Source organism: Epinephelus lanceolatus, chromosome 18 (assembly GCF_041903045.1).
Source record: "Epinephelus lanceolatus isolate andai-2023 chromosome 18, ASM4190304v1, whole genome shotgun sequence".
Classification (NCBI taxonomy): domain Eukaryota; kingdom Metazoa; phylum Chordata; class Actinopteri; order Perciformes; family Serranidae; genus Epinephelus; species Epinephelus lanceolatus.
The window spans coordinates 14415721-14429859 of record NC_135751.1 but is presented as its reverse complement, the minus strand read 5'-3'; the positions used below and the strand labels follow the sequence as shown (position 1 = coordinate 14429859).

Here is a 14139-nt window from a genome sequence, read left to right as displayed (position 1 = left end):
TGCAGATAAAGCCGTTTTTTTTTTGTTTTGTTTTTTTGGCAACTTTAGCTGCTTCATCGTCACGTTGTCTTGGATCAATACCCATCAACACTGGTTTTCCTTGAGTGTAAAGGCTAAGTACCTCAATGAGCATCAAACACAATTACAATGCTTCGATGTGCATTAGTGGTTTTGAAGAGGTCTCACCAAATTTAGTATCATCTTGACAAAAAAAAAAAAAATGTAATGCAAGCGGGCAGCACCTAATGGATTCAAACCTCAACATGTTCAGTAGGTTTCCGAAAAACTGCTTCAGACTAACAGTATATCCATCTCGTCAACAGAGGTGCTACATTTACAGTGCAGACCCAGGACACAGAGAGATGAAATCTAAATTCCCATTAAAGGAGGCCAGTGTGAAAACATACAATGCTAAATAGTGCAGCAGTATGACACAGTGACATGTAAAACCTGAGATCAGTGATAATAAAGCCTTTTCATGGTGCACATCCCTCAGTGAAGTGACTTCTCATTGTGGAAGAACAACCTCATCCTTTATTGTTAAACTGCTGCTGCTGATCTGAGCTCAGCTGAGTCGCCCTCTTGTGGTACATAATAATAATGCACTTTATTAATTCACTGATGGGGAGTGTGTTTCCACTTGGATGGTACTCAGTGGTTAACTAGTAAGACACACAAGCATTAGTTTTGCACAAACATAAAGTCACAAAGTTTATCTAAAAAGTGAGACCTTGTACAACCTGTTCAGCAGATATGGGAGTTTAAAAAAAGCAGAGAGGTTAATAGAAAAATAGAAACACCTGTTGTCCCTGCAGACCTTATGGTTTCTTTAGTTGTCGTGTGGTGACCCAATTGTCAGGACAAGTTTTAAGGCTGTACTTTGTGGTGGTCTTGTTTAAGGGCCATGGAAAGGTGTTTCTAATATCTCGCGAGCCTCATTTACATGTGTGGAGAGGAAAAGATATTAGAAACACACGTCAAGATAATTCAACCCAGCACAAAAACGGTACAGACAACAGTCTTTGGCACAGTGTCAACTATTTAAATTAGACTAAGTGATTGGGGGATATACACTATATGGCCAAATGTATGTGGACAGTATAACATTACACTCATAGCTGGTTGTTAAATATGTAACTGGCTGCAGGGATTACCTCCCATTCAGCCGCAGAGGCAACAGTGACATCAACCACTGATACTTGGTGATAAGGCCAGTTCCTTCAAAGCGTACTGGGTGGGGTTGGGATCAGGGATCTCTGCAGACCAGTCAAGTCCTTCCAAACCCAACTGTAAAAACATTTTTTTTCAACAGAGCTGGCTGTCTATATGTGGGGGGACTGTCATCTTGAAACAGGAAAGGATCTTACTGCCACACAGTATTCATGGGATGGCACTCTCAACATTTTATACAAAACAATCTAGATTAATAAAAAGCAGTACAAGTAGAATGCTGAACAGGTTTTGGGGTTAACTGTCCTTCTAACCCTGCAGCATATTGTAGCAAGCTGAGGTTTCTTGCCAGGGAAGGCAGCAGAGAGACTGAGCTCTGAACTAGAAACGCTTTTTGTTAACAGTAATAAACACTACTTATGACAATTTGAAATCTACACAGGCAGGAGGTCACTAATTCCATGCACAACTTAACCCATGGTGCAATATGTCACAACATTAACTGTAACAACTTTTGTTAGATGCATGAACACAATCACAGCAGAATATGTATCATGTGATTGATTTAACACATTTTCCTTCGGCTCATGGCCGTAAAAAACATAGTCGCACGGCATGCTGGGAAGCTCCCCTATTCAGCTCTGGACACACCACAATATACTGTACTACATCCATCAACCGCATCACCACGCAGAAGGAAGCATGCATCTTCAGCTAGCTCACCTAGCACCACTGAGCTAGCTAACATTACAGCTCAGCCGATGAGGACGCCATTTGTTGTTGGGTGTACTTCGGTAGAAAGAAAATAGTTCCCACATGAAACTGCTCACAACAAGGTTTGTGGATTATCTTGAGTAAGGGGGTCATGATTTCTGGAATGAGACATTGCTGATGAGTTTTTCAACTTTTTTTGTTGATGCGTTGAGCACCACAGGCCGAGTGCCATCTGGTTCCATTGTAATGGAGAGTCTGCAGACATCTTTACGGCCGATATCTCCAACACTCGGCAACTCACACCAGAGCAAACTTGATTTATAAATAGCCCTACAGTAAAGAGGAAAAATATACATTTTTGATTTTAAGTTGGACTGTCCCTTTAAGATTTCCCCTTAATTGGGTTGTAATTGAGTTGTACTGGGACAGGTCCTATACATGTACAACAGTTCTAGGCCAAAAGTGCACAAAAGTAAGGGTGTCTACATACTTTTGGCCACATAGTTTATGGTAAATGGAGAAAAAGAAAGTGAGGTGATGAATGTGTCAGACATTAACGCTGGTCCTTTACAATAAATGTAAATCATTTTTATGTCACTTTTGCATTGAGTCAGACCTCACGTGAGATTAAAGCACGAGACAGGGAGAGAGGGAGAGACAGAGAGAGGGAGGGATAGACAGAGAGAGAGAGATAGACAGAGAGAGAGAGAGGAGCAGGTTGTATAGTCTTACTGCAGGAGTATCAGGGGTAATAAACCGGAGGGTGGACGTGCCCCCTCTCTTCTCTCCTCTCGCCTCCTCCGCAGTGCACTTGCAGCTGAGCAGCACTCCGGACAGGACGGTCTCCTCCTCCTCCTCCTCTTCTTCTTCTCCTTCTCCTGTGTGTGGTGGTGGTGGTGCTGAGGGGTGCACCAGAGTCGCATCTGACTCCAGTCCAGAGGTCCCGGGCAGACGCGTGATGGTGCGGACTCATTGATAAAAGCCGCCGCCGCTGGAATTAAAATGAGCACTCCCGCTGAGCGGCTCTCCTCCTCCTCCACATAGCGCTGCCTCCTCTGCACAAGATCTGTTGTTGTGTGACTCCAGCAGGCGACGCAGGATGACTACTACCTTATCGCTGGTGATTTTGTGCGCTTTGGTAAGTAGTCTATGCAGAAACAACTGCGTGTTTGCTCTTATATTCTCATTATATTGTTTTCTTTTTACTCTGTGGAGACTGTGGATGAGTTTCAGTCACCTAATGCACTTTGTGACATTATTTTTTTTAACACTGATGTTTAATTTGAGTGAAAATTGTACATGCTATAATATTCCTATAATAGTTTGTAGTGAGTTTTTCTGGACTTCAGACCTCTTCTTGGCTTTTATTATTCCTTTTGTGATGCATGTAATATTTCTATGATATTATAAACAGGGTTTAAGTGTGTATCAGTGCTATTGTGTTTCCCTTAAAGGACCAATGTGCCTATTTTTCTTGTTAAATATGCAGGTGCTGCATTTAGGTAAACAGCTGATCTGCATGTGATATTATTCCCAGGTTAAATTATATCCCCCTCCAGCTCTACACACACACACACACACACACACACACACACACACACACACATGCCCATACATGCACACTGGCACACGCCTCACTCTGTTTTCATCCAGACAGGAAAAGTTAAGACAGCCTTACTGCTTGGATTAGTAGATTTCACATTGGGCAGCATTCAGACATCCAGGAGCAATCTGCTGACAGGCGGCTCTGCCCCAGACTTTAATAGCATTAATGAGAGGAAGTCATTTAGATTTTTTTTTTTTTTTAATTTTGGGATATCAGAATAAGGAGAGATAAAGATGCCGCAGCTTACAGAAAGGAAATTGATTCTTTTAATCGTTATCCGACATGAGCTGGTAATTGTTTGGCTGATTTTGACATTAAAACATGAGGCTGTTGTGATAATGTGAAAAAGTTGATTATGAGAGGGAGGTGGCGATACAGCACAGAGCAGAGAGGGCACATCCTCCCAGCACTCCGGTATGTCCACAGCAGCTGGTCTAATTGGGCTGTGCAGCTCAGTCATCATGTGAACAGCCCTGGATATGAGGGGGACACTCTGTTATGACAGCTGGTTTAAAGGGTGGCGACGGTCGGGTGCACTTTGGTAGAATTAAATTTAGAAATAAACTCTCAAATTGACCATGAAATTGAGGAGAGTACAAACCAAGCATATCGCAGCTGGGTCACTGTATTGTTGTGGGCGTGTGTGTATGCATGTTCCTGCTGCTGGTGAACCAATTTCCCGCTGATTTTGCCATTAATCTGCGTTTGAGCTGAGTGATAGTCCAGGGAGATGTCACAGGAAAGGGAGCTGGCGCAGCAGTCAGGGACATGAATCCTGCTCTGCAGATTCAAGAGGGAACTCTCTTGAGGTTTTGGACAACGTCCAGAGTTCATTTTTGCAGACAAAAACGTGACTTTAATCCTGATGATTTACTTAGGTAAAAACTGAGCTTGTGCAGAAATGTTGAGTTTGTTAAGTCAGGAGGAGAAATGCACCTTGAGAGGAAAAAGTGGGGATGAGAGAGAGAGAAGGAAATGTTGAGCAAGAGCACTGAGAACGACAGAGAGCTGCTGGCTGCTCAGTACATCTGTTTCTGAATGAAAGCAGGGACAGCAGAGAGAGGATGGAGGGGAGGGACGAATGAGGGTGAGGGAGAGAGAGAAAAGATTGAATTGATGTCTCAGCAAATGTGAATTAAGTGGAAATGAGCTTTCGCTCGTTACATAATAAGAGCCACAGGACATGAAAGTGTCTCAGTATAATGATTTTCTTTGTTCTAAAACGTCTGGATATGAATTCCTTTTATTTAACATTGTTGCGTACACACCAGCGGAACAAGCCTCAGTTCTTTTGCCAGCAGAGCTGCGTGGCATTTGTATCAGAGAGAGAGAGAGACCGAGGAAATGCAACAAGAGAGGAGGCAGAGAAAGAAGGTGATAACTGGAGTAGACTAGACAGGATGGAGAAATTTAAACCATGGATGCAAATACTCGTGGGCCAGGAGGAGAGAGAGATAGCAAATGTGTGTGTATTTCCAGAGCAGTGACAGCACGCTGCAGGTATTTAAGCTGATAAAATGTGTATCTGTGATATGCAAATTAGGACACAGTTATAAAAAAGACTCGTTATGTAATGCGAAAACAACTTTATCACCTCAGCTGTGAATCCAGTGAGAGTGGAGGTTTGCTTTACAGGAAAAAAAGTGTGTATGTGAACAAAAATGTGTGGACACAGTCACATTATGGGGACTTGTCTCCCATGTGGCCCCTGCAAAGTAAACCATTTAATTGCACTATTAAGACTTGGTAGGTTAGGGTGAGTCAACCAATGCCCTCCTAAGTGACAAAAACTTTGTCCCTTAAGTGAGGACCAATTTAAGTTTCAGACCCTCAAGATATTTTTGCAAAGTTAGGACATTCTTACTTCGTTAAGGAACTGTCAGGGAATTACTTTTTCTTTCAGCAGTTAGACTCAGTCTAAGGGCTGGATTTAAGCATGCAGTTGTGATGGTTACAGTTAGGTGTTAGGTGGTAGGGAAGGCATTATACCCATTAAAAAGTCCTCACAAGTATAAAAGCACAAGCATGTGTGTATGCCAGCGCTGATCGGAAGCAGGGGCTGGCGTTCACAGCCACTCTCACCTTCAGACAGTAATTAGGATGGGCATGTGTATAATGTCGTGCACACATGATTTTATGGTAACTGCCTGGGCCGCAGCGTGTCATGAGTTCACTATTAGAGCTGATGTGCCTTCAGGGGAGCTATTAGGGCAGTTTAGACTTGTTTAAAGTGTGTCTAATACAGGTGGAGACAACATGATTTATGATGAATCCTGATAGCGTTTGGATTCAAAGAACAGGTCGGACACCTGGCAGCGATTTGCATCAATTTGTTTTTTTGCTGTGTATGTTTAAGTCACAGTGGCCCTGTGCCGTGTCTGTTTGGATATGTGTGTGAAAGTGCCTCTCTGATGTGCTGCACTGTTGTCCCAGGTGGCGTTAGCGTTGGCGTCAAAAACAGAGCGGGCAGTGCAGCTCCCCTGTGAATCCGGCCAGTACACTACCAGTGGAGAATGCTGCCTGGTGTGTCCACCTGGAGAGGGAGTGGTGAAGAAATGCGGCGCCACGCAGACTGTCTGCGCACAGTGTTTGGACAGTGAGTGGAGATTTTTTTTTATTAAGGTTGAGAGTTGAATATTAAGACTGCCAACTACTGTATGTTCTGATAAAAAAAAAAAAAAAAAAACACACTGATGCTATTTTCTGATAAAGCATACAGAGCTCATAGGATGTAACAAAGGGTTCATAATGCTTTACAAATCAGTTATAAGCCATTAATACCAACAACTTCTGGGTTGCCAGGTTGTGAAAAATGCCTTAAGCTCTCTGGACCACAATCCATGTATTAAAGATATACTGACATTTACAACTACAGACCTGACAAAATATGGTACCAAATCATAATAGATGTCTTATAACTTGTAACTCTAGATTTTAATTCAAATAGAAGAATCAAACAGACATCAGCCAAAAGGATTTCTTCCAGCAACCAAAAAGTTAATTCATTATTTATTAATGGGTTATTACTAATCTATGACTAGAGAAGTGCACCCAGTAGAGTGCAGATCTCCACCAGGTGGCCGCCTGAGCTGATCGCAGCCATTCTACACAGTTGTATTCCACCAGATGCGCTGCAATGCATTTCAGAAGCATTGTCTATATTTGATTGAGCCACAACACATGGCACAGACTAGGTTGAGTTCTTCTGCTGACAATTACTGGCCACAGGGGATCCATTTGATCAATTTCATCATCTGATCCATTCAATACTGGACTTTTGCCAATATTAATTTTGTCCATGGCAGGGTTTTTTTCCGCAAAATGATGCTTTTAAAATGGTACTGGTCCCTGAACGGTGCCTGACAAGGGAAAAAAAAAAAAAAAAAAAAGAGCAAAATACTGAAAAAATTGAAGCCTAACCCAAAAACAGTAATTTCATTCTTTTTCTCATTTTCTGTAACCCCCTTATCCTGTTGTGGGTTGTGGGGGGTCTGGATCCTATCCGAGATAGGCTCCATTGGGCTCCACTGGACCTCTCACTGGCCGAGAGGCAGGGTACACCCTGGACAGGTCACCAGACTATCACAGGGCTGACACATAGAGACAGACAACCATTCACACTCACATTCACACCTACGGGTAATTTAGAGTCACCGATTAACCTGCATGTCTTTGGACTGTGGGAGGAAGCCGGAGCACCCAGAGAAAACCCACGTTGACATGGGGAGAACACACAAATTCAGACAGACAGACACACACACACACACACACACACACACACACACACAAACACAGCCCTCCAGACGTACACCTGCCAGAGATAATTATAGTAATTTACTTTTTAAATATTAACAAAGCTATTAGTTATAACACAGATGTTATTTAATTTTCACACTCACAATGCCACTCTAAAGTTTCTTTTGCAAAAAAAAAAAAAATGTCCCCCCTTGGCAAATCATAAAATGTCATTGTCAGTGAGTTACTTTTTCTCCCTAAAGTTAATGAAACAAAGTCAGCTTCATTCATTAAAATCCTAGAAACAACTTTATTTACTTTGGTAAAATTATCTCAAGTGAAAAAACATTAACAGAAGTTAAACATTACAATCTTTTCCTGATTAGAAAAGTAGTACCAACACATTCCCTCACGTTCCTACCATCACTTGTCACTTTAGTGTTCAGAGGTTTTGAGATTTCTTCCTTTGCAATTTGTGCTTTCATTCCCGTTTGTGGCAGCAACACAAAGTCTTTTCCACAAACAATGTCCACAGACCTCACTGTCAACATATTTTCATCTTTGGTACAATGTGGTTCCAATTAAATCTGCTCACAGACAGGTCAAAATAACTCTTATTTTTGTTGTTTTGGGTGAGTTAACCCTTTAATAGATTGAAGAACTTTTAGCAGCAAAATATTTAAACATGACTTTACAGAAACTCCACTTCCTGTGTCAAACATAAGTGGATTACAGCCAATCTGGAGACAATAAAAATACAGTGTATACAGATGTAAACTGCATGTCATCACCAGCATAACACACGCTCACACCCAATTAATGCAAAGTTTCTGCACTTGCATCATCTTTATTTATACATCCACATTCATTCTCTGTGCTTTTAATGGCAGCTCCGGCCCTGAACTTCAAACACAACAAATGTAAAGCCAAAACAAATTCCTATTGTCCAATTTACTCACTTGTATGAAGTGTCTGTTTTGCCTTTATCGAGTGTCCTGAGAAATAAGACAGGAATTCACATGTTTGATGCTTGTTAAGTGGGTCCAAATGTGTTCGCTCGCAGCTCGGCTCAGGCTGTGAACCATTAGCAGTGGCTCTACAGACCAGAGCTGGGAGAGGTGCCAACACCGCAACATCTCAGAGAAGAAGAAGAAGAAGAAGAAGAAGAAAACGTGTTATGTTTGAGTCAAGCGTCTTTCTGCATCACGTTCCTGCAGCTCTTTCTGCCCTTAAAGATGTTGGCGTTATGTCAAGAGTGGAGTATAGGTCACGAACATCGCCGCGTAGTTCAGGAGGAGCTGAAGAAGTGTGACAAGATAAATGTCGCACCTTTTCTTAGGACGTGCTAATTGTATCAGTTTGAGACTTTAAGGTGACAAAATGTGTCTTGTTTACACGTTCAGAGTGCACGCTCTGTTCAACATTGACTGATTGCATTAACCCACTCGCACATGCCACATGTAAACACTGACAAATGGTGCATGTAAACAGTCTTTTAACACTAAAACACAATAATATCAACTGGATGTCACGTTGAGGGAAATGACTAAATTCTGGAGGAATGTTTGCAGGCTGGCAGGAATGCTCTTTGTCCTTACAAAATCCGACACTCTGATCATCCTTGAACTTGTGAACTTCTTTGCACAACAGATGCAAATCTCTGCGTTGTGTTATAGTTTTAAGAATCTGACGCCTGGCTGATTTCACCCCTTTGAATTTTTTATTCGTCGCCTTGAGCGACTCAAGAGCTTCAGCAATGGGTTCAGGGGAAGAAAGCCAATTCTGTACATCTAGAGCGCGACAGTGCCACCGGGGCAAAGACAAAAAAAAAATACTGTGAGTCAGTTTCACATAAACCAACTCCTTCAAACATAGTCAGTGTTAGAAAAGGTAGCGGTGTGAAATAGGCAAAAGTGGGGTTTTGTGCAACAATATGAGAGAATAAGAACGTGGACTTCTCATGCTTCTGCATCGGTGTTGTTAAAAATCCAGTCACACCAGTCGATGGAGAATGGGCAGGGTAATTAATAGTCATCATCAAACATTGCGTCTGATAGACTGGAGCAGGAAATTGGTTGAGTAGAGGTGCCTGGATTCTGTAGAGAAACACGTCTCAGCCCCACAAGGGTCTGGACTTTATCTTTGGTTTGACGTCAGGAGGAGTTTGTCTTGCGCGTCATATTCCTTTTCATATTCCTGCTGTAAACAGTGGCAGACGATGCATAGACGCTAAACCGCAGCTCCATTTTCCTATGATGTGGGCTGGCCCTCAGGACTGTAGTTCTGATAAGGTTTTTTTCCCTCATGCGCTCCCTCATCCCCCCCACCCCTCCACACCAGCGAATCCCACCAACTCGAGTCGTGTCTCCTCTTTTCTCCATCCTGTACTCACTTCTCTCAGCCAGCATCCCCCCCTCCTCCTCCTCCCTGTTGCTATGACTCATCGTCTGTATTAGCGGATAAAATGGTATTAGAGAGCCAGGCACCAAAGGGCACGATCTGCTCATTCATCATGCATACTGTTACATCAATGCTTCTTTACTCATTTGATCCAGCTAATTAAACCATATTGGAAAGCCTATTGTGCCTCTAACAGTGAACAATTATCTTGCTCTGCAGTACAGGAGCGGTATTCAACGCTGATAAACACTCAACAATTAAGCTCGAATACCCAGGAGGTTGCACTCAATTTCCGGTGCCAATGCATTTTCATTGGTTTCAATATTGTTTTTGTTTCAGCGGATAAAATCTTAATGTACCTGAGGCCCACAGGAGCACACATGCTAAAACAAGACTGAGTGGGATTTATATGGAAGTTAGAGGCTGAAACACTGACCTTACCTGGAAAACTGCAGCTATGAATACATCTTCTAAAGTGCTGAGATGAATAATTGAGGAGTAAAATTCAACACATCCATTTCCTGTTTAATGGTAAATATGGGTGAATCTTTATTTACCGTGACCCCCCTTAATTCCCCACTTCCTGTGAGAGTAACCCCCCCCTCTTTCATGGCCTCCTGATCCCAGCTTGGGACGAGTGCCAGCATCAGCAGCGCTGAAATATTTATCAGTCTCCTCCACTTTTCTCTGCTGTCATGGGAGACAAGACAACCGGCCCTGCCTCACTTTGTGAACCATTCAGAAAAACTTGCCCTGCGAACTGACTGAAGATCAGAGAGACAAAAGGCAGAGCCTCATGAGTCAACGTAGCGTTTAAGGAGAACCTCGCTGGCCGACTGGACTGGGGCTCACTGGGGAATTACAGGAGGAACGAAAGTAGAATCACAGCCTCGTCTGGTGAAGGCTAAAACAGAGCATAAAGAATATCGCTTCCAACATTGTATCATGGGGGATGAAGAAAGGGGAAATGGAGATTCTCCCCTGGCAGGTCCTCTATTGTACTTTCAGAGGAAGCATCATCACTACACGGCATCCTAACAAAACAACAGCTCAACACAGGATACAAGAGCAACTGCTGATTGCTAAATTACAACTTCCCTCCTTTGGTCTCCCAATAATAGCTTCGGTAATATCCTGAAACACCTGTTTCAAATCTAGAAGAAAGCTAAGCGGACCAATGAAGCAGGGCGATAATTACGCACAAAAATGTTTCATGTTCAACAAGACAAATAAAGCTGTCATGCAGATTTTCAAATGATGATGATTTATCTGCAGTCAGGTCAGGAAGGAATCGGTCTCCCTGCTGAAACATGGACCCTGACATGCTGTGGAGTGGCAGAAATGGCCATCCTCACTAAAAGCTTACACCTAAAGTGCTGATTGTGGAGATCATCGGACAGTTTCAAGGCCGTCCAGAGCTACATTATTGATGACACTAATGGGGCCAAAACACATCAGTGTTTGGAGGGGGGTCTCCATGGGCTGAAGTGGCACATTTTAAGTGCATCATCCCCCCGGTACACAGCCGCATCTCCCTTTACCAACAGCCTTTTTTACTGCCAAACACAAAAACTCTGATTGCTGAGATGCTCCGGTCATCGCTCAACTGGGGGCAATTAAAAAAAGGATCATATTTTATTAAAGACGACACTCTCTACCTGATTCTCGTTGGCCTTTTACTTTCTTCTTTTAGCTCTAAATGAAAGTGCTGACACATAAATTAGACACACACACACACACACACACACACACACACACTCTCTGCAGTGCATATGGTCACATTTAGATGTGTTTACACACACAAGGGTTGGAAAGGGGCTCATGCATGCAAGGTAAAATTAGCCTGCGCGCTGTGGGATAATTGAAATGAATGAGGAGAGCTTTGCCCAGTTGAGCCTGACTGCAAAGAACAACAAAGGCCTCGAGCTCACAAATTCAAATAATCGTTTACCTCCGAGGTCTGTTATTTGTCCCGGGTTCAGCCGGTGTCACTCTCTTCTATCACTTCTGCCTCCAGACAGTAATAAGAGCGAGAGGTGAAGACAGATAGAGAAGAAAAACATTGTGTCTGATGGTGTGTGTCTTTCCGAGAAGGAAACTGAACTCACTTACATCCCCGACTGCCCCATTTCCCCTGACCCTTCCCCTTCCAGTTGTACATCAACACTTTGATCTCTAAATCATGTTTCCTAGACTTGGATTGAACGTCTCGCTCACCAGACCACCCTCAAACAGTCCCGAGATGCACTGGAGCAAATCGAGCGACCACTCTGATCCGTCTTCCTGCCTACCCTTTACCTGTCTCCACATTACCGCCGTCTGCTCCGCTCAGTCCGCCTGTATAATGTGACAGCTTTCATCGTCGGCTTCTTAGCCGCGCTGCTGTTTACAAGGTGTTTAGAGCTTCAGTCTGTGCCAGCGTTTACTTGCCAGAGCCGCTTACAACGCAAAGCAAGTGCTGGGACATTGCTGTAGGGCTTTTCACACTGACAATATGCTGTTGCTCAACACGATACCCACTAAGCACTTCCCATGAAAAACACACACACAGAGAAACGTAGACGCGTGCACACACACACACACTCAGACATACGCTGATAAGAGTTGCGCAAAGAAGTCTAACACATCTTTACAGCTATGAGACTTTATTTACAGTCACACCCACCCCAAAGGATTTGTTTCACTGTAAGAGAAAGAGCCTTTATCATCCCTACGGAGATGTTAAACCAGTGGTAACTTGCAACATGCTGCATTGTGTCAGTGAACAATTTACAAGGCTGTTTCAACATGCATTCTTGTCTCATCATCTCATATTGTGATGCTGACTGGATGGATGCAAAACTTCCTGCAGCACTTTGCCGCCCCTCTGTTGGGAGAGGAACGGCACACACTGTGTCGTTTCTGTCTGAACTGCAGCTCTTGCAAGGTGACCGCTCTCATATTAAGCACGCCACAAAAAAAGACGTAAAATGGGATTTGGAAAACAGTGAAGCTGCCTCTGTAGTGAATCTGAGCCGTAGATTTATTTCCCTGTCAGCCTCTCTACTCCACTCCCATCTCATTCAACCACTAAAACACACTCACAGCCCCCCTCCTCTCCCTCACTGTATGCATAATTCAGCAGGCATCCAATTATATCTGAAAATAATTCTATATGAACATGCAATATTAATAGATTACTTTGAGCCCCTAGGAACTCTCAGTGTAAGACTAAGCTAATTCGAGGTCATCACTTCCTCAGCGATGAACTCTCCTAAATCCTCCTGATGCAAACGTTCCTGGAGAGCAAATCTGAAGTGTTTGAAGTAATTGAAAAGCAGAAGGCAATTAGTCAGCATGGCTTTTACCTCATTCTGTTCGGCACTGTTCTCCGCAACTCAGCTGTGGTCTGCTATCTCTCGTGCTCACAACCTTTAAACAAAATCAATATCATGCAGTGAAGTTGTTTTGTGAAATCGGCATCTTCTGGACACATACACTGATTAAAAGGCAGTCTTTTTTTTTTTTTTTTTACATCCTTCCAGGAGGAGGACACAGTCAATTTGCTACATAACATTTGTCCAAACCCTGTCAAGGATTGAGCAAATGTTTGACACAAACCATAACTAATGTCATTGGTCCGACACTTTGGTCCTGACTGTTATATCTCAACAACTACGTGATGGATTCAAGGAAACTGTGTGCAGACATTCATCATTGCCGGATGCTGAAGTTGAATAACTTTGGTGATGCCCTGATTTTTCATCTAGTGCCACCGTCAGGTCTAAGTTTAAATTTGTTCAATGAGATAAGATACGCTAAAACTTCATTAATACCGAGGGAAGCTGCTGTGCAACAGTGGCAATACATAGTGGGAAGAGTAAGAGGGCACATCTAAAAGTATAAGGTGACATTTACAATGCAAAAACAGGTCGGTTGCATATTAATGTATATATACAGTATCATACCTGAAGTTATTATTATTATTATTATTAACCTTTATTTAACCAGGAAGATCCCATTGAGATTAACAACCTCTTTTTCAAGGGAGACCTGGCCAAGATAGGCAGCAGCAAGTATGAAGCACAGTTACAAATTACACAGATAAAACACAAACAAATAGTATTGAATTTACAAGCAGATTATGAAAAACAAATACATGTAGTGGAGTCGGCCTCAAGTATTCTTAGTTTGAATTTAAAGGCGCTCAAAGAAATTAACCCTGTTAGTTTCCAGTCATTTTGCAACATATTCCATGCTGAAGGTGCAGAGTAGACAAAAGCCTATTTACCCAATTCAGTACGGGCATATGGAACAGAAAGCAACAAGTAGTCTTGCGAACGAAAGGAGTAAGGACCAGCACTTCTCTGTGCAATTAAGGAACAAATGTAGGAAGGCAGTAGACCAAGTAATGCCTTATATATAAAAGTATACCAGTGACTGAGCCTTCGGGTGGCCAGAGCAGCCCATCCAACCTGAGAGTATAATTCACAGTGGTGTGTCAATGGTTTACAATTAGTAATGAACCTCAGAGA

The 14139-nt window shown here is 42.8% G+C and overlaps 1 protein-coding gene across 1 annotated transcript in view; it reads left to right on the top strand.

Moving 5' to 3' along the window:
• The first annotated feature begins 2583 nt into the window (after positions 1–2583).
• Positions 2584–14139, top strand: part of ngfra (nerve growth factor receptor a (TNFR superfamily, member 16)) — a 41216-nt gene continuing 29660 nt past the window's right edge. Inside the window, exons 1-2 of the mRNA XM_033644021.2 lie at positions 2584–3022; positions 5924–6086. Of these exons, the coding sequence (XP_033499912.1) occupies positions 2984–3022; positions 5924–6086 (202 nt within the window). The 5' untranslated portion in view covers positions 2584–2983. The remainder of the gene's footprint in view (positions 3023–5923; positions 6087–14139) is intronic.